A 22,563-nucleotide genomic window follows, 5' to 3' on the forward strand; every position below is an offset into this window, starting at 1 on the left:
GCACAAAAACGGCGGAGCGCTCTGAAAATAGACGCTGGGTGCAGCGCACTTTCTCTAGACGTCCGTGTGCGCTCGCATACGCTCTCCCCCCATTGGAAACAACTGAAAAAAGACGCTGGACCTGAGGAAAAGACGCTAGGTGGACACAGGCCCTTAGGGTATATGACACACAAGAATAAAAAATAAATCTAATCAATTCAAATCATAGCTATCGGGTTAACCTATACAAATTAATCCAGATCAATTGAGCTTATTAAAGGGACACTTCACCGAAAAACAATGCCGATCCACACCGCACATGATCCCACACATATCTGAAAAGTGCAAACAGCCCTGCAGGCATCCAACTAGAGCCGAGCTGAGCCGAGCCAAGCTGTGGACTAGTGATGTCATCAGAAGCCTGTGATGACATCACCGATCCACACCCAACCCAAATGAACCTCCAACAACCATCAGACCAAACGAACACCCGCAGAACAGTCCACAGCACCCGGACAGTTATTTATAATTATTAGAGTTTACGGTTTCAGTGTAATGACGTCATATTGGAGAATAAAGTTTATTGTTAAACTGTAAAATATCCTGCCTGCATTGTATCTCAAGTCAAGTCAAGTCATATCTATCTATCTATCTATCTAATATCGGTATCAGCCCCACAAATGCAGTATCCGTCAGGCTCCAGTATTTAGGACCTACTGTCACTCAACCGATGATATTATTTGTACCTTCTGCACCAGGATCTCGCTGCCAAACTCTCCCGGGAAGTGTTTGGTGACCAGCTTCATGGCCACGTCAAACACGTTGCTGTTCAGAGCCACGTCCGCCTCGTACTGGAACCAGTAGACGGTCTCGCGCACCACACGGCCGGCCCACTCCAGCGTGATGGGGAACGCCTCGGGGAGGTTGTCGTACTCTTTGCCCTCCCAGAAGTGCTTGAAGCCGCAGCCACACTTCCCGCCCTGCGAGGAGAGATTACATTACATTACATTACATATTACATCTCTTACATTACATTACATTAATGTAATGTAATGTAATCTTACATTACATTACATTACATTAATGTAATGTAAGAGATGAAACGTATGAAAATCTCACATGGCAATTATAGTGACGCCACACTTCAGTCAGGTTCTGTTGGGACACAATGTATAGACGATCGAAAGTAATGAACTGTTAAGAAAGTACATTTCAGCCTGTGGGAAGCACTGATGTCCCTTCATCATGATGTCCCTTCTCAAGGGGCAAGAAATAGCCTTTTCCAACAGATGTGCTCTTTATTGCTTCCAGATCAAGGCAGGTCAAAGTGAATTCTGCGCCGCAGACACCTTCACTAACATGATCATTTAGAGCAGACACCTTCACTAACATGATCATATGGAGCAGACACCTTCACTAACATGATCATTTAGAGCAGACACCTTCACTAACATGATCATATGGAGCAGACACCTTCACTAACATGATCATTTAGAGCAGACACCTTCACTAACATGATCATTTAGAGCAGACACCTTCACTAACATGATCATATGGAGCAGACACCTTCACTAACATGATCATTTAGAGCAGACACCTTCACTAACATGATCATTTAGAGCAGACACCTTCACTAACATGATCATTTAGAGCAGACACCTTCACTAACATGATCATGTGGAGCAGACACCTTCACTAACATGATCATTTAGAGCAGACACCTTCACTAACATGATCATATGGAGCAGACACCTTCACTAACATGATCATATGGAGCAGACACCTTCACTAACATGATCATATGGAGCAGACACCTTCACTAACATGATCATATGGAGCAGACACCTTCACTAACATGATCATATGGAGCAGACACCTTCACTAACATGATCATTTAGAGCAGACACCTTCACTAACATGATCATTTAGAGCAGACACCTTCACTAACATGATCATTTAGAGCAGACACCTTCACTAACATGATCATTTAGAGCAGACACCTTCACTAACATGATCATTTAGAGCAGACACCTTCACTAACATGATCATATGGAGCAGACACCTTCACTAACATGATCATTTAGAGCAGACACCTTCACTAACATGATCATTTAGAGCAGACACCTTCACTAACATGATCATATGGAGCAGACACCTTCACTAACATGATCATTTAGAGCAGACACCTTCACTAACATGATCATTTAGAGCAGACACCTTCACTAACATGATCATTTAGAGCAGACACCTTCACTAACATGATCATTTAGAGCAGACACCTTCACTAACATGATCATTTAGAGCAGACACCTTCACTAACATGATCATTTAGAGCAGACACCTTCACTAACATGATCATATGGAGCAGACACCTTCACTAACATGATCATTTAGAGCAGACACCTTCACTAACATGATCATTTAGAGCAGACACCTTCACTAACATGATCATTTAGAGCAGACACCTTCACTAACATGATCATATAGAGCAGACACCTTCACTAACATGATCATATGGAGCAGACACCTTCACTAACATGATCATATAGAGCAGACACCTTCACTAACATGATCATATGGAGCAGACACCTTCACTAACATGATCATATGGAGCAGACACCTTCACTAACATGATCATTTGGAGCAGACACCTTCACTAACATGATCATATGGAGCAGACACCTTCACTAACATGATCATGTGGAGCAGACACCTTCACTAACATGATCATATGGAGCAGACACCTTCACTAACATGATCATTTAGAGCAGACACCTTCACTAACATGATCATTTAGAGCAGACACCTTCACTAACATGATCATTTAGAGCAGACACCTTCACTAACATGATCATATGGAGCAGACACCTTCACTAACATGATCATATGGAGCAGACACCTTCACTAACATGATCATTTAGAGCAGACACCTTCACTAACATGATCATTTAGAGCAGACACCTTCACTAACATGATCATTTAGAGCAGACACCTTCACTAACATGATCATTTAGAGCAGACACCTTCACTAACATGATCATTTAGAGCAGACACCTTCACTAACATGATCATGTGGAGCAGACACCTTCACTAACATGATCATATGGAGCAGACACCTTCACTAACATGATCATTTGGAGCAGACACCTTCACTAACATGATCATATGGAGCAGACACCTTCACTAACATGATCATTTAGAGCAGACACCTTCACTAACATGATCATATGGAGCAGACACCTTCACTAACATGATCATATGGAGCAGACACCTTCACTAACATGATCATTTAGAGCAGACACCTTCACTAACATGATCATTTAGAGCAGACACCTTCACTAACATGATCATTTAGAGCAGACACCTTCACTAACATGATCATATGGAGCAGACACCTTCACTAACATGATCATATGGAGCAGACACCTTCACTAACATGATCATTTAGAGCAGACACCTTCACTAACATGATCATATGGAGCAGACACCTTCACTAACATGATCATATGGAGCAGACACCTTCACTAACATGATCATATGGAGCAGACACCTTCACTAACATGATCATATAGAGCAGACACCTTCACTAACATGATCATTTAGAGCAGACACCTTCACTAACATGATCATTTAGAGCAGACACCTTCACTAACATGATCATATGGAGCAGACACCTTCACTAACATGATCATTTAGAGCAGACACCTTCACTAACATGATCATTTAGAGCAGACACCTTCACTAACATGATCATATGGAGCAGACACCTTCACTAACATGATCATATAGAGCAGACACCTTCACTAACATGATCATATGGAGCAGACACCTTCACTAACATGATCATATGGAGCAGACACCTTCACTAACATGATCATTTAGAGCAGACACCTTCACTAACATGATCATTTAGAGCAGACACCTTCACTAACATGATCATATGGAGCAGACACCTTCACTAACATGATCATATGGAGCAGACACCTTCACTAACATGATCATATAGAGCAGACACCTTCACTAACATGATCATATAGAGCAGACACCTTCACTAACATGATCATATAGAGCAGACACCTTCACTAACATGATCATATAGAGCAGACACCTTCACTAACATGATCATATAGAGCAGACACCTTCACTAACATGATCATATAGAGCAGACACCTTCACTAACATGATCATTTAGAGCAGACACCTTCACTAACATGATCATTTAGAGCAGACACCTTCACTAACATGATCATTTAGAGCAGACACCTTCACTAACATGATCATATGGAGCAGACACCTTCACTAACATGATCATATGGAGCAGACACCTTCACTAACATGATCATTTAGAGCAGACACCTTCACTAACATGATCATATAGAGCAGACACCTTCACTAACATGATCATATAGAGCAGACACCTTCACTAACATGATCATATGGAGCAGACACCTTCACTAACATGATCATATGGAGCAGACACCTTCACTAACATGATCATATGGAGCAGACACCTTCACTAACATGATCATATAGAGCAGACACCTTCACTAACATGATCATATGGAGCAGACACCTTCACTAACATGATCATATGGAGCAGACACCTTCACTAACATGATCATTTAGAGCAGACACCTTCACTAACATGATCATTTAGAGCAGACACCTTCACTAACATGATCATATGGAGCAGACACCTTCACTAACATGATCATATAGAGCAGACACCTTCACTAACATGATCATATGGAGCAGACACCTTCACTAACATGATCATTTAGAGCAGACACCTTCACTAACATGATCATATGGAGCAGACACCTTCACTAACATGATCATTTAGAGCAGACACCTTCACTAACATGATCATTTAGAGCAGACACCTTCACTAACATGATCATTTAGAGCAGACACCTTCACTAACATGATCATATGGAGCAGACACCTTCACTAACATGATCATATGGAGCAGACACCTTCACTAACATGATCATTTGGAGCAGACACCTTCACTAACATGATCATATGGAGCAGACACCTTCACTAACATGATCATTTAGAGCAGACACCTTCACTAACATGATCATTTAGAGCAGACACCTTCACTAACATGATCATTTAGAGCAGACACCTTCACTAACATGATCATATGGAGCAGACACCTTCACTAACATGATCATATGGAGCAGACACCTTCACTAACATGATCATTTAGAGCAGACACCTTCACTAACATGATCATATGGAGCAGACACCTTCACTAACATGATCATATGGAGCAGACACCTTCACTAACATGATCATATGGAGCAGACACCTTCACTAACATGATCATATAGAGCAGACACCTTCACTAACATGATCATTTAGAGCAGACACCTTCACTAACATGATCATTTAGAGCAGACACCTTCACTAACATGATCATATGGAGCAGACACCTTCACTAACATGATCATTTAGAGCAGACACCTTCACTAACATGATCATTTAGAGCAGACACCTTCACTAACATGATCATATGGAGCAGACACCTTCACTAACATGATCATATAGAGCAGACACCTTCACTAACATGATCATATGGAGCAGACACCTTCACTAACATGATCATATGGAGCAGACACCTTCACTAACATGATCATATGGAGCAGACACCTTCACTAACATGATCATATAGAGCAGACACCTTCACTAACATGATCATATAGAGCAGACACCTTCACTAACATGATCATATAGAGCAGACACCTTCACTAACATGATCATATAGAGCAGACACCTTCACTAACATGATCATATAGAGCAGACACCTTCACTAACATGATCATATAGAGCAGACACCTTCACTAACATGATCATATAGAGCAGACACCTTCACTAACATGATCATATAGAGCAGACACCTTCACTAACATGATCATATGGAGCAGACACCTTCACTAACATGATCATATGGAGCAGACACCTTCACTAACATGATCATATGGAGCAGACACCTTCACTAACATGATCATATAGAGCAGACACCTTCACTAACATGATCATATGGAGCAGACACCTTCACTAACATGATCATATGGAGCAGACACCTTCACTAACATGATCATTTAGAGCAGACACCTTCACTAACATGATCATTTAGAGCAGACACCTTCACTAACATGATCATATGGAGCAGACACCTTCACTAACATGATCATATAGAGCAGACACCTTCACTAACATGATCATATGGAGCAGACACCTTCACTAACATGATCATTTAGAGCAGACACCTTCACTAACATGATCATATGGAGCAGACACCTTCACTAACATGATCATTTAGAGCAGACACCTTCACTAACATGATCATTTAGAGCAGACACCTTCACTAACATGATCATTTAGAGCAGACACCTTCACTAACATGATCATATGGAGCAGACACCTTCACTAACATGATCATTTAGAGCAGACACCTTCACTAACATGATCATTTAGAGCAGACACCTTCACTAACATGATCATTTAGAGCAGACACCTTCACTAACATGATCATATGGAGCAGACACCTTCACTAACATGATCATATGGAGCAGACACCTTCACTAACATGATCATATAGAGCAGACACCTTCACTAACATGATCATTTAGAGCAGACACCTTCACTAACATGATCATTTAGAGCAGACACCTTCACTAACATGATCATTTAGAGCAGACACCTTCACTAACATGATCATTTAGAGCAGACACCTTCACTAACATGATCATATGGAGCAGACACCTTCACTAACATGATCATTTAGAGCAGACACCTTCACTAACATGATCATGTGGAGCAGACACCTTCACTAACATGATCATTTAGAGCAGACACCTTCACTAACATGATCATATGGAGCAGACACCTTCACTAACATGATCATTTAGAGCAGACACCTTCACTAACATGATCATGTGGAGCAGACACCTTCACTAACATGATCATATGGAGCAGACACCTTCACTAACATGATCATTTAGAGCAGACACCTTCACTAACATGATCATTTAGAGCAGACACCTTCACTAACATGATCATTTAGAGCAGACACCTTCACTAACATGATCATTTAGAGCAGACAACTTCACTAACATGATCATTTAGAGCAGACACCTTCACTAACATGATCATTTAGAGCAGACACCTTCACTAACATGATCATTTAGAGCAGACACCTTCACTAACATGATCATATGGAGCAGACACCTTCACTAACATGATCATTTAGAGCAGACACCTTCACTAACATGATCATTTAGAGCAGACACCTTCACTAACATGATCATATGGAGCAGACACCTTCACTAACATGATCATTTAGAGCAGACACCTTCACTAACATGATCATATGGAGCAGACACCTTCACTAACATGATCATATGGAGCAGACACCTTCACTAACATGATCATTTAGAGCAGACACCTTCACTAACATGATCATTTAGAGCAGACACCTTCACTAACATGATCATTTAGAGCAGACACCTTCACTAACATGATCATTTAGAGCAGACACCTTCACTAACATGATCATTTAGAGCAGACACCTTCACTAACATGATCATATGGAGCAGACACCTTCACTAACATGATCATTTAGAGCAGACAGGGCTGGGTCGGTTTGAAAATGTTAAAACCGGTTCGATATTGCCGTCTAAACCGGATCGAACCGGTATACCGATTTTTTTTGTAATTAAAAAAAAAAAAAAAAAAAAAAAAAATGTTTTTTTTTTTTTTTTTTTTTTTTTTCAAGCAGGGCTCCCGAGTGTGGCCCATAACTGTCTGTAGTGCAACTTCAGTCCACCTGATAGCGATAATACACCTCTAAGCTGGTATTGTCAACCAGCAATGATACTGAATAAAAAGAAGCAGGACACCTGTGTAACAAACACCCTGTATTTATTTCTCATAACTATTCAGCTCAACTTTTCTTCTAAACATCAAAATAATAAATGAAATAAGACTTCTGCCTATAGTGCAACTTGAGAAAAAGGCTAATAAAAACACAAGCAGTGCAATCAGAATGGATTGGCTTACAGCTGAGCTGCCTTATAAACTTCAAAACTCACAAATTCACACAATATAGGGCCTAGGCATGGGTCGGTTTGAACATTTTGAAACCGGTTCGATATTCCCCAAAAAAACGTATCAAAGCGGCTGCAGTTGGTGGCGATAATGCACCTCTAAGCTGGTATGCTGCCAACCAGCACGAACACTGAATACAAATAAGCAGAACCTTTTAACTGTAACAACACACTGTTTTTATTTCTCATAACTATTCAGCTTAACTTTTCTTCAAACATCAACATAATAAACAAAATAAGACTTTTGCCTACTAGTGCAACTTGAGAAGAGGCTAATACGAACAATAGTGCAATCAGAATGGACTGGCAAAAAAAAAAAAAAAAAAAAAAAAATTTTTTTTTTTTTTTTTTTTTTTAGGTTTTTTCGGTTTGCACGTGATCAAACCGGTTTGGGCTCGTATACCGAACCGAACCGGTAAAACCGGAAATCGACCCATGCCTAGCAGACACCTTCACTAACATGATCATTTAGAGCAGACACCTTCACTAACATGATCATATGGAGCAGACACCTTCACTAACATGATCATTTAGAGCAGACACCTTCACTAACATGATCATATGGAGCAGACACCTTCACTAACATGATCATTTAGAGCAGACACCTTCACTAACATGATCATTTAGAGCAGACACCTTCACTAACATGATCATTTGGAGCAGACACCTTCACTAACATGATCATATGGAGCAGACACCTTCACTAACATGATCATGTGGAGCAGACACCTTCACTAACATGATCATATGGAGCAGACACCTTCACTAACATGATCATTTAGAGCAGACACCTTCACTAACATGATCATTTAGAGCAGACACCTTCACTAACATGATCATTTAGAGCAGACACCTTCACTAACATGATCATATGGAGCAGACACCTTCACTAACATGATCATATGGAGCAGACACCTTCACTAACATGATCATTTAGAGCAGACACCTTCACTAACATGATCATTTAGAGCAGACACCTTCACTAACATGATCATTTAGAGCAGACACCTTCACTAACATGATCATTTAGAGCAGACACCTTCACTAACATGATCATTTAGAGCAGACACCTTCACTAACATGATCATTTAGAGCAGACACCTTCACTAACATGATCATTTAGAGCAGACACCTTCACTAACATGATCATATGGAGCAGACACCTTCACTAACATGATCATTTAGAGCAGACACCTTCACTAACATGATCATATGGAGCAGACACCTTCACTAACATGATCATATGGAGCAGACACCTTCACTAACATGATCATTTAGAGCAGACACCTTCACTAACATGATCATATGGAGCAGACACCTTCACTAACATGATCATATGGAGCAGACACCTTCACTAACATGATCATATGGAGCAGACACCTTCACTAACATGATCATTTAGAGCAGACACCTTCACTAACATGATCATTTAGAGCAGACACCTTCACTAACATGATCATTTAGAGCAGACACCTTCACTAACATGATCATATGGAGCAGACACCTTCACTAACATGATCATATGGAGCAGACACCTTCACTAACATGATCATATGGAGCAGACACCTTCACTAACATGATCATATGGAGCAGACACCTTCACTAACATGATCATATGGAGCAGACACCTTCACTAACATGATCATATGGAGCAGACACCTTCACTAACATGATCATTTAGAGCAGACACCTTCACTAACATGATCATTTAGAGCAGACACCTTCACTAACATGATCATTTAGAGCAGACACCTTCACTAACATGATCATTTAGAGCAGACACCTTCACTAACATGATCATATGGAGCAGACACCTTCACTAACATGATCATGTGGAGCAGACACCTTCACTAACATGATCATTTAGAGCAGACACCTTCACTAACATGATCATTTAGAGCAGACACCTTCACTAACATGATCATTTAGAGCAGACACCTTCACTAACATGATCATATGGAGCAGACACCTTCACTAACATGATAATTTAGAGCAGACACCTTCACTAACATGATCATTTAGAGCAGACACCTTCACTAACATGATCATATGGAGCAGACACCTTCACTAACATGATCATATGGAGCAGACACCTTCACTAACATGATCATTTAGAGCAGACACCTTCACTAACATGATCATATGGAGCAGACACCTTCACTAACATGATCATTTGGAGCAGACACCTTCACTAACATGATCATTTAGAGCAGACACCTTCACTAACATGATCATATGGAGCAGACACCTTCACTAACATGATCATATGGAGCAGACACCTTCACTAACATGATCATTTAGAGCAGACACCTTCACTAACATGATCATTTAGAGCAGACACCTTCACTAACATGATCATTTAGAGCAGACACCTTCACTAACATGATCATATGGAGCAGACACCTTCACTAACATGATCATATGGAGCAGACACCTTCACTAACATGATCATTTGGAGCAGACACTAGGGCTGGGTCGGTTTGAAAATTTTAAAACCGGTTCGATATTGCTGTCTAAACCGGATCGAACCGGTATACCGATTTTTTTTGTAATTAAAAATTTTTTTTTTTTTTTTTTTTTTTTTTCAAGCAGGGCTCCCGAGTGTGGCCCATAACTGTCTGTAGTGCAACTTCAGTCCACCTGATAGCGATAATACACCTCTAAGCTGGTATTGTCAACCAGCAATGATACTGAATAAAAAGAAGCAGGACACCTGTGTAACAAACACACCCTGTATTTATTTCTCATAACTATTCAGCTCAACTTTTCTTCTAAACATCAAAATAATAAATGAAATAAGACTTCTGCCTATAGTGCAACTTGAGAAAAAGGCTAATAAAAACACAAGCAGTGCAATCAGAATGGATTGGCTTACAGCTGAGCTGCCTTATAAACTTCAAAACTCACAAATTCACACAATATAGGGCCTAGGCATGGGTCGGTTTGAACATTTTGAAACCGGTTCGATATTCCCCAAAAAAACGTATCAAAGCGGCTGCAGTTGGTGGCGATAATGCACCTCTAAGCTGGTATGCTGCCAACCAGCACAAACACTGAATACAAATAAGCAGAACCTTTTAACTGTAACAACACACTGTTTTTATTTCTCATAACTATTCAGCTTAACTTTTCTTCAAACATCAACATAATAAACAAAATAAGACTTTTGCCTACTAGTGCAACTTGAGAAGAGGCTAATACGAACAATAGTGCAATCAGAATGGACTGGCAAAAAAAAAAAAAAAAAAAAAACTTAATTTTTTTTTTTTTTTAGGTTTTTTCGGTTTGCACGTGATCAAACCGGTTTGGGCTCGTATACCGAACCGAACCGGTAAAACCGGAAATCGACCCATGCCTAGCAGACACCTTCACTAACATGATCATTTAGAGCAGACACCTTCACTAACATGATCATTTAGAGCAGACACCTTCACTAACATGATCATTTGGAGCAGACACCTTCACTAACATGATCATTTAGAGCAGACACCTTCACTAACATGATCATATGGAGCAGACACCTTCACTAACATGATCATTTAGAGCAGACACCTTCACTAACATGATCATGTGGAGCAGACACCTTCACTAACATGATCATTTAGAGCAGACACCTTCACTAACATGATCATTTAGAGCAGACACCTTCACTAACATGATCATGTGGAGCAGACACCTTCACTAACATGATCATGTGGAGCAGCCAGACACCTTCACTAACATGATCATTTAGAGCAGACACCTTCACTAACATGATCATGTGGAGCAGACACCTTCACTAACATGATCATTTAGAGCAGACACCTTCACTAACATGATCATATGGAGCAGACACCTTCACTAACATGATCATTTGGAGCAGACACCTTCACTAACATGATCATATGGAGCAGACACCTTCACTAACATGATCATATGGAGCAGACACCTTCACTAACATGATCATTTGGAGCAGACACCTTCACTAACATGATCATGTGGAGCAGACACCTTCACTAACATGATCATTTAGAGCAGACACCTTCACTAACATGATCATTTAGAGCAGACACCTTCACTAACATGATCATATGGAGCAGACACCTTCACTAACATGATCATTTGGAGCAGACACCTTCACTAACATGATCATTTGGAGCAGACACCTTCACTAACATGATCATATGGAGCAGACACCTTCACTAACATGATCATTTAGAGCAGACACCTTCACTAACATGATCATTTAGAGCGTGCCGCTTGAAATCTTCTTTAAATAAATGAAAAAATCCACTAATTGCAACTCTTTCACTCCATTTCTTATTTGTAATGTTATATTCTTCAAAAAGATGGGTTTTACTTCGTTTCGAACTCAAGCTCTCACTAGTGCCTTAAACGCTGCATCGCAGCCCTATGGAAGACTGTTATTTTGCTCCAAAATTACTTTTCATTAAAACCTGACCACCCACCCGTAGGTGGCGTGGTACCCCCTGGGACTGACACGGATCCACGTGACTACGTCACGTCCTGCCAGCCCAGGGAATAATCACTTCCGCTTTCTTCCACCCGCTGTGAAGACGTGTTTTGTGAAAGCTCCGCGGTTATCGAGGAGTTATATTATATAGCTTTAGATACTAGGCTCGTTCCGGCTGACGTGCCCACCTCAAGAGGGTCGCGTGGACGGGATAAAGCAGGCTTCGGAGACCCGACCCTGTACCCTTCACCTGCGGCGTCGGAACAAGTCATCTAAAAAGCTAAGAGTATCTTCCTTAGTTAACTGTTGTCAGCTGCCGCCGTGCAGTTGATGTGAAACGTTTCCCCGGGAACGGGGTAACGTTGTTAGGCTCGAGCGCATGACTCAGGTCTGCACTCATAACTCTAGCTAGGTTTGCATACATGCAGAATAGCTTGTACCGTTAGCACTAGAACAACAGGCTAAATAGCACAGTTGTCACAGTAGCTAGCTGGATCCGTGCGGTTGTTTCTATTGCTAGGTACTTTAGGAACGCCGGCTTTAGAGCGCGCGCGTTAGATAGTTAGCTAGTTTGCTCAGTGCAGCTAGCTTGGACTACCTTGTAGCACTCCATATCTGGCTGCGTCCCCAGACAGGGTAACACACCCGGTTATTGTGGCAGATAGCTAACGTGCACACGTGCAGTTAGTGTCTGTGTGCTAAGTACTTCGCGCCAGCTACCTCTGTGTAGGGCGCGCCTTAAGCGAGAGTAGTAGCTAGTAGCCATGCTCTTCAGTGAAATAGCTAGTTAGCTGCTTGCTCCCGTGCAGCCAGTATCTAGCGATGTGTAACCCCGTTTTCCTGTTAGCAGAGAGAGGGGGGAACAGCTAGGTGCTGTATTAGCTGTGAGGCTACTGGCCGGTTACGACCGGCACAATTAATTTGAAACCTACATAAATGTAGTGTAGCTTTTACTGGCGTCTGAGATTTTAGCTGGGCGATTCGCTAGCTAGGTGAGCTCGCCCCGCACCTTGTGTGGGCCGCTTCTCTCAGTACTTACGCCATCTTAGCCAGCTTGCTTGTCTGCTAAGTGTTGCTTGCCTCGTGCAATTAGCATCTACTAGATTGCAACTCCCGCTGAGGAGTTTCTTCTGAGATTGACTAGCTTCGCGGGCCGCTGGCCTTTGCTTGCGGTCACGCTTGCTTCCCCGTGATACAGGGTAGAGACGCGCTGCACCGGCCTGTGCGCAGGCTTGTGTTAGCGCACGCTTGTCTCTCAGTGCTTATGCTAGCTTAGCTAGTGGCTTCCACGTCTGTTCTCTCGGGTTAACAGGTTGTGGGTATTGGTGCCCCCCCTTCGGGATGGGCTATTGCCGCTTACGTTACCATTGCACGCGCACGTTCGCTAGCCTCCGGGTTGCTTACTGTCTAGCTAGCCTGTGCTTCTTGCTAGCTTGCTTAAGCAGTACTCCCGCTAATAGGGTGCGCCCTGCGGGAGCTTGCTATTAGTGGTTAGCTTCCTGCTTCCTCTTGCTACTGAGCAGGGAAGGTCAGGGAGGGGATGGGCCGTGTGTAAAACTACTTGGCCGAGTATGAATCGGCACGTTAAGTGCGTGTTCGGCCTTGGGCACGAGCACGCGGCACAGGCGCCTTGAACCTTCGGTCTTGTCCGCAGCTAAGCTCTTTAGAGCTGACCAAGGTCCGCTCTCAAAGAAGTGTTAAAGCTAGCTTGCCTTGCATAGGTGCAGATAGCAATATTAGTACTGTTTAGCACAGAACGATAGCATTTTGCAGATAGCTGGCGTGCACCCGTGCAGTTAGTACCTGTGTGCTAAGTACATTGGGCGCGAGATACCTCCGCTACAATAGACATACTGCTCCTTGCTGGCGCTACGCGTCCAGCAGGGCTTACAGCTCGCCAAGGTCTGGGCTCAGTGCCAGCCTTTGGCTTGTAGCTCTAAGGACAAGCCCACCGCCCTTGGTGCCCAAGGCCCGGGGTGGTTGGGAGCTCTCCATGGGTCGCACTCCCTCGTTGGGGTGCCCCCTGCAAGTGCAGGGAGCCCAGCTGGGGGCACAGCGCACCTTGGTCCATGGCCACGGCCTGGCCTCGGTTGGCAGCGCCCAGGTCAAGCCCACCGGTTGGCTCACCAAGGCTGGGCTTAGTTCCAGCCTGCGGCTTGTAGCTTTAGACCCACCGTCCTCGGTGCCCAAGGCCCGAGTTCGGTCGGGAGCTCGCCCAGGGTCTCATACCCAGCATCAAGACTCGCCTTGGTCCATGGCTACGGCCTGGCCTCGGCTAGAGGCTCCTAGGACAGCCCACCATCAATGGCACCAACGGCTCATTGCTGGTCGGGAGCTCGCCTGGGGGCCGCACTGTCGGACAAGTCCACGTGCGTCTCGAGAGAGAACGTTACCTCCGCAGTCCCCCCAGCCTGCGAAAGGCGCACGGCAGGGGGGGGGGGGGGGGGTTACTTCGATACAACAGCGCGTCAGTAGGCGGAGCTTGCGTAAGAAGTTCTCCCCCAGCATGCACAGCTTCTACGGAACTGTCCATGCGGCGGGGGGGCGTAGCCTCTCACGTCCCGCCCCCCCATCAGGGCACCGGATCGAAAGGTCCCGGTGCCCAGCAATATGCTCATGACTATATTCAGGGATCATTTCTATAGTTTCTAACTTGAGAAATGTGTTTCTAAAATGTTCAGTCTCGCTATCCACGATGATGAGACGGTGATACTCTTTTCTGAGCGCGAAGCGGGCAGAGAGACTTGATTCAGTTCATATGCTCTCTGCTTTTGATGACCGTTCACTGTCTCCTATGGGGACATTGAGGGAGAGAGTATGATCCGAGTTCCGCTCCGTTGGCCACAAGAGACCATCTTGTCCAACAGGCTCGATGCCTGGGAGCATCTATGTTCCCCCGTCCCCATTACGGCGCACCCTCCAGAGGGGATACGCACTACAGTTGGCCCACCCACGTTCGACGGGACCCCCGATTTGGCCGTGGAGGAGGAGGCCATGGACGGCTCCATGCGTCCAAAATTGGACCTTCGGCGTCTCAACAAGACGCTGAGGAAGTCCCATCCCGAATGCTCTCTTCCCCGCCTGTTCAAGTTGAGACAGGGGGATTTCTTACTTCCAGGGATCTGGAAGGTGCGGTCTTCCATGTCCACATGGTCAGGAGACACAGGAAATACCTGAGGTTCTCCTTCCTGGGGAAGGCTTACGAGTTCTGTGGCTTGCCATTCGGCATGTCTTTGAGCCCGCGAACCCTCACGGTGTGCGTGGAGGCAGCCGTGGCTCCCCTCCGCACGAGGGGGATCCGCGTCTTCCTATATCTCAACGACGTTCTCTTAGCGGCCGACTCGAGGGTCTGTGCCGCGGATCATACCAAGGTGGTGACCGATCACCGGCAAACCTTAGGGTTTTTGTGAACTGGCAGAAGAGTTGCCTCGTCCCAGCGCAGGCGGCGACCTTCCTGGGGCTCGAGCTATACTTCCTGCGAGCCTTTCGCCAGAGCGACAGGCTCGCACGGTTCGGACAGCAAGCCAAGGACGTTAGGTCTGTGCCCTAGGTGTCAGTGCATCAGTGCACAGTGATGTTGGGCCTGATGGCCTCAGCACTGCATGTGCTCCCACTAGGGAGGCTACACATGCTCTCGTGGTCCAAATATGGTTCTCAGGCTTCGCCTGGACTCGGCCGGGGGCCGTCATCGCAGGGTTCCTCTGACAGGTCAGGCCTGGCGGGCGCTGGCTATATGGGCGGACCCCTGTTACCTCTCGAGAGGTACTCGGTGGGGCCCTGTCCCGCTCAGGATGGTTGATTCGCACAGACGCCTCCCTCTGGGGAGGGGGTGCGATTTGCGGGCATTTTTCGGCGAACGGCCGGTGGGAGGCTCAGGAGCTTCGCCACATAAACGTGCTAGAGCTGAAGGCGATTCGCCGGGCTCTGCCTCAGGACAAGCCCACCATCAATGGCGCCATGGGCCCATTGTTGGTTGGGAGCTCTCTTGGGGACCGCACTGCCGGACAAGCCCGCGTACGGCCAGACTCGAAAGAGAACGTTGCCTCCGCAGTCCCCCCGGCATGCGGAGGTAACACTTCCAGCGGCTCACACATGGGCACCATGTGCTGATTCGCTCGGACAATAGGCAGGGCTCGACATTAACGGCTGCCCGGTTGCCCCGGGCAACCAAAAAAAACATGGGGCAACCATTTCTCGGTCTTTGGTTGCCCCAGGGGCAACCACGATTTAACATGCAACAAAATATGTACAGCAGCAAACAGCAAAATATACACCAAATAAATGTTTTAATACTTGTTGTGAGTGACATATATGTGACATTTTATTGCTGTTACAATCGAAACGATGTTACTAATTACCAGTCGGAACCTACGTGATGCATGCTGCACGTGCGGTATGTTTAACGAGTACTGACTGGGACAGGTGGGGCTGCTCGCACACAATCACAGCGGCTGCAAGACGCAAGAAGAACCTCGTCCGCCCGCAGCCCCGCACAGAAACAAAGGACGAGGAAATTGTCATTGAGGTGAAATACCCGTGCGTCTTCGAACGGGACGGAAAACGAATGCTATACTGCAAAGCATGTAGCCTACAACAAGCGCTTAGGTCTCATATGCTTCCCGCATCGGCGAGTGTCCACACGGAAAAGTGAGTTAAATCAGCAGACGCGCCCCTCCACAAGGCTGCTGTGCAGACGGTTTTCGCCTGGCTGTGCACACCCCGAATTGTGTAACTACGTGGACGCGGCTGGGCGGACAAAGTGGAGTTTTCAAGACTCCAGCTCACTTCCGCGAGCAGAAACCCACACACAGTGTATAAACGCTCCACACGTTTCCTCGTCAAGATTCAGTGTCTCTCATTTCCGTGCGACAGCCCAAACTTCAAGCATAATTCCAGCATAACGCTATACTGCAAAGCATGTAGCCTACAACAAGCCTACAACATACACCTCGATCAGGACATCCTTCAAAAACGTTTTACCACCGCGTATATGTGCTGAGAAATGATTTGCATCCCTGGCCTGTCAGCCTCTCATACGGGGTGAGAGAGAGAGGGATTGCAGGGCCGCTTCTGGGCCTTTTGGGGTCCTATGCAACATCAGAGTGGGGGCCCCAAACCACTGTCATCATAGTATCCCTGAATGAACATGAGGAGGGCAGGCCCGGCGTTAGGGGCGGGCCTGACCGGGCCGGGCCTGACCGGGCCGGGCCCCCCCATTTAACAAACTGGCCCCCCCATTCAATTTTTTTTTTTTTTTTTTTGCTAAAAACGTTTTTCCGTTTTTCCGTTTTAAAGTTTAACATGGAATCTGGCTGTCATTAGGCATTGATTAACTCAATGCTATTGCTAACTGTTACTTTGAACATCCATTTGCAATGATTCTGGCTGGATATTAACTATTGTAAATTTGTCACAATGAATGCAATTTGTGCACAATGTGTAAATACACTTAATATTGATTGTTTAGGCCTAATTATTTGTAAAGTCACAACACATTAGAGATGTGTGTAGTTCTTCACAGATTTAGCCTCTTCATTTTGCTCTCAAATGCACCAGGTTGACGAATTTTACTTTAAAATGTACAAAATCTTCTTCCGGGGGAGAATCCCCCCGGATGCCCCTTGGGTAGCTTGGCCCCCCCAAGCTAGGGGCAGGCCCCCTCTGTAACTTGGGTCTGGAGCCGGGCCTGGAGGAGGGTAGGCTACTTAATTATCAATAACGCTTTTAATTAATAAATTAAGCACAATATGAACAATAACTGTTGAAAAATATATGAAAATGAAAGTTCACAAATATTAGTTAAATCATTTTAGTGCAAATGCATTATAAAAACAAAAAATAAGATTTGTTTAGAAAACGAAATGACACAAATTTATTATTATTATTATTATCATTATTACTACTACTACACCCGGTGCGCACACTGAATAGGCCTATTATACTATACTATAGATTATTATACTTACTTTTCTGTCACATCGTCATTATTAAGCCGGCTTATGACTGCATAGTATCTTAATTACTCAAAATATAAAGCGACTAAAATTGGGCAACCATATTTTTATTCGGGCAACCAAAAGCTCTTGCCAGGTTGCCCCTCCGGCAACCACTTTTAAAAGTTAACGTCGAGCCCTGATAGGGCAGCGATCGCCCACCTGAACAAACAGGGCGGTGTGCGGTCGGGGGCGCTGAACCATAGCGGGGATTCACCTGTGGGTGTATCCCCGTCTCCTTTCAGTGTCAGCGGTCTATCTGCCGGGACGGCGGAGTTACGACCGGCCTGCTGTCTCGAGGCAATCCCCGTTATACGGAGTGGTGCCTCCACCCTCGGGTGATGGAACAGGTTTGGGCCAGGGTTGGTCGCGCCTGCGTCGATCTCTCGCATCGCGGCGCGCGACACACTGCCCACTGTGGTTCTCGATCCAGGAGGACAGCCCCCGTTAGGTCATGACGCGCTAAAAGCGCACGCGTGGCCGAGGGAGGGGCTCTATGCGTTTCCCCCGACCCCCCCCTGATCCGTCAGGTGTTGGACAGGGTGAGGGAACAGCGCCTCCGGCTCGTTTTAGTCTGTTTGGCACAGGCAGACATGGTTTGCGGACCTGGTCTCCCTGGCGCAAGATCCGCCCTGGGCATTGCCGGTACGGGCCGATCTCCTATCCCAGGCGGAGGGGGAGGTGTTCCACCCCTCCCCAGGCAGGTGGAAGCTAGCGGTCTGGCTCCTGAACCGGACCAGTTGCTAGCCCAGGGCTTGCCTGATAATGTGGGATGCACTATGCAGCAAGTAAGGGCGTGGATCCAGTGAACTGCAGTGTGCGACCAGTTCTCTGTTTCCTTCAGAGCCTGCTTGACGCGGGTCAGTCCCCGCAGTCGTTTAAGCTGTACGTAGCCGCGATTCTGCGTGCCATAGGGGAATTGAAGGGAGCCCCGTGGGGGCGTACCCTTTGGTCTTGCGCCTCATGAAAGGGGCGCGTAAACTGCGCCCGCCGTCGCGGTGCGTTTTTTCCCCCAAATCGGACCTGGTTACGGTGCTGGACGGGCTAACGGGTCATCCGTTTGAGCCCTTGGACTCCGCCGATTTAAGGGTTCTGTCTTTAAAGACCGCGCTGCTGCTGGCCTTGTCGTCAGGAAAGAGAGTTGGTGACCTGATTGCCCTCTCGGTGCAGCAGGCCTGTGTGGTAATGATGGGCGCAGGGTTACGTTGCGACCTAACCCGGCTTACCAACCTAAGATTATTAATGTCAGCTTTAGGTCTATGGTCATAGACTTATCAGCATTCTGTCCCCCGCCGTTCAGTTAGAGACGGGCGAGGAGAGACGTTTGCTCATGCTGTGCCCCGTAAGGGCGCTCTCGGCCTATGTGGCCAGGACGCGTTCTTTACGCATTACAGATCAGCTGTTGGTTTGCTTTGGGCAAAGGGCCCAGGGCGGACCCCTTTCCAAGGATCGCTTATCACACTGGATAGTGGAGGCGATCGCGTTGGCATACTCTGCCGTGGGCAAGGTTCCCCAGGAGGGTATCAAGGCGCTTTCTACGCGAGGTGTTGCGACATCCTCTGCGTTGTTGCGCGGTGTGTCGGTGGAGGACATGTGTGCCGCGGCCTCATGGTCCTCTCGTCACACTTTTGTCAGGTACTACAGTCTCGACGTGTCCGGTGCGCAGTTCGCGCACGCGGTGCTGTCGGTGGCAAGAAAGTAGTATCGTTGCCACTCTAATATGTCAGACGGTTAGGCATAAACGTTGCCATATGGCCGTGGTTCACCGGTGCCGTTCGGGTCGCCCTGTGGGGTGCTCCCGGCAGCAAGGTCGGTTGAATGGAGGCACTAGTGAGAGCTTGAGTTCGAAACGAAGTAAAACGTTAGGGTTGTGCTACAACCCAGGTTTTACGAGTGAGAACGAGAGCTCTCACTACCCAGCCTTGCTGTGTCGATGCGTCACGGGGTGCGTCGGATCTCAGCGGGCTGGAAGAAATTAGAGTGATTATTCCCTGGGCTGGCAGGACGTGACGTAGTCACGTGGATCCGTGTCAGTCCCAGGGGGTACCACGCCACCTACGGGTGGGTGGTCAGGTTTTAATGAAAAGTAATTTTGGAGCAAAATAACAGTCTTCCATAGGGCTGCGTTGCAGCGTTTAAGGCACTAGTGAGAGCTCTCGTTCTCACTCGTAAAACCTGGGTTGTAGCACAACCCTAACGTTATTCATTGCATCATGCTATCGCTTTCTCTTGTAGTTGTATGTTGTAGTTGTAGTCTGTACTTCAGAAGATATCATTTCAAACTTTAAGAATGGTTCCTTGTTTATTTATTCCCATGTCCCCCCTCATCAAAAGTACACCATGGTGTAAGCAGTGAAACAGTTGAACCTTTATTGTGTAAAGTGCTGCTTGGTGGATTATCTATATGCCGAATTTACCAGAAGACCAAATTGTGCACAATCTTAAGCTATGTTCTATCGATAAATTATGTTTACAAATAATCAATACAAAGCTGGTTGAAACTCAGTAGAGTACTCCTTTAAAGTGCTAATGGTTCCGTCCCTACCTGGGAGCGGGTGTTGGTGCGGTCTCCGTCCAGGTAGGCCACGGAGCCGTCGCCGTGGACGCGCCTGACGGAGGTGGCGTGGCACCAGGTGCAGGCGCTGAGCGAGCTGAGCGTGTAGTCTGGCACCAGGCTGTCTGTGGCCGGGTCGTAGCAGCACACCAGGCTGTTGAGAGGGAAGCTGTAGTTCTTGTCGGGGCGCAGCGGGCCGTGCGTGCTCTTGGCCAGGCTGTACAGCTTGCCCCCGGGGACCAGCCACTCGCCCGGCACGTGCAGCTCAGAGAGCGCGCCGCAGATCAGACAGCGGTGCAGACGCTTCTCCAGCACAGACTTCTTGGCAGCCTCCGTCACCTCCGATCACAACAAACAACACAAGCTTTAGAGTTATAGCAAAAAAACAAAGAAAACCGCCACTCACGAGTCCATTATTGTTATTTTATTCTGAGCAAGAAATGAATGCGTTTCAGCCTTAAGCCATCATCAGCATCTTACTGCTGAACCATGCTCCTGACACAGTGCTTTATACTACAGTACATCCTCCTTCTGAAGCTCCAGAGTTATCACAGCTCAATGATTGTTCAGTGATTATTGTTGTTATCGTCAATCCAAGGAGCAGTAGCTACTGTTACAATACAGCTAATGACAGGGTTAGCTACTGTTACAATACAGCTAATGACAGGGTTAGCTACTGTTACAATACAGCTAATGACAGGGTTAGCTACTGTTACAATACAGCTAATGACAGGGTTAGCTACTGTTACAATACAGCTAATGACAGGGTTAGCTACTGTTACAATACAGCTAATGACAGGGTTAGCTACTGTTACAATACAGCTAATGGGGATTAGACCTGCAACGATTCATTGATCAACTATTTTGACAATTGATTAATTGTTTTAAGTAATACAAATACAAATACAAATCGTAAATGTCAATATTTTCTGGTTTCTTTACTCCTCTATGACAGTAAACTCAATATCTTTGGGTCATCATGGTCAAAACAACACATTTGAGGACGTCATCTTGGGTTTTGGGGGGAAAAGTGATTTTTCACCATTTTCTTGACCAAACAATCGATTGATCGGGAAAATAATCGACAGATTAATCAATAATGAAAATAATGGTTCGTTGCAGCCCTAAAGCCGATGGCACACTAATCAAACATGGTCTGAATGTTCTATGTTGTTATGTTCTAAGGCTTAATGGAGATCTAAATCAACAAACAAAGGGTGGCTCACCTCCTCGGGCTGCACGCCGATCACCCCGGTGCGCCTGTAGACGTACTGGTGCACGTCGGCCACCAGGGCGGGGTGTATGCCGTGGGTCTCCAGGAACACCTCCTCCATGGCGTGGACCAGCCTCTGCAGGTAGCTCTCCCCCAGGCTGCGTGAGCCCCCGATCAACACGCTGCCATCCGCCTCCAGCCTGATGTACCTGGAGGGGGCACACACAGCTTTCAGCACCACACCAGACTATAGG

At 45.9% G+C, this 22,563-nt stretch overlaps 1 protein-coding gene across 2 annotated transcripts in view; it reads right to left on the bottom strand.

The window, feature by feature from the left end:
• vcpip1 (valosin containing protein (p97)/p47 complex interacting protein 1) overlaps window positions 1–22,563 on the bottom strand; it is a 45,953-nt gene that overhangs the window by 13,686 nt on the left and 9,704 nt on the right. For both annotated transcript variants that reach the window (XM_083659797.1, XM_083659798.1), the window contains 3 exons: window positions 22,323–22,518; window positions 21,088–21,435; window positions 726–959 (listed from right to left, as the gene is read on the bottom strand). In XM_083659797.1, the coding sequence (XP_083515923.1) occupies window positions 726–959; window positions 21,088–21,435; window positions 22,323–22,518 (778 nt within the window). The remainder of the gene's footprint in view (window positions 1–725; window positions 960–21,087; window positions 21,436–22,322; window positions 22,519–22,563) is intronic.

This window comes from Poromitra crassiceps, assembly GCF_964638095.1.
Source record: "Poromitra crassiceps genome assembly, chromosome: 23".
Classification (NCBI taxonomy): Eukaryota; Metazoa; Chordata; class Actinopteri; order Beryciformes; family Melamphaidae; genus Poromitra; species Poromitra crassiceps.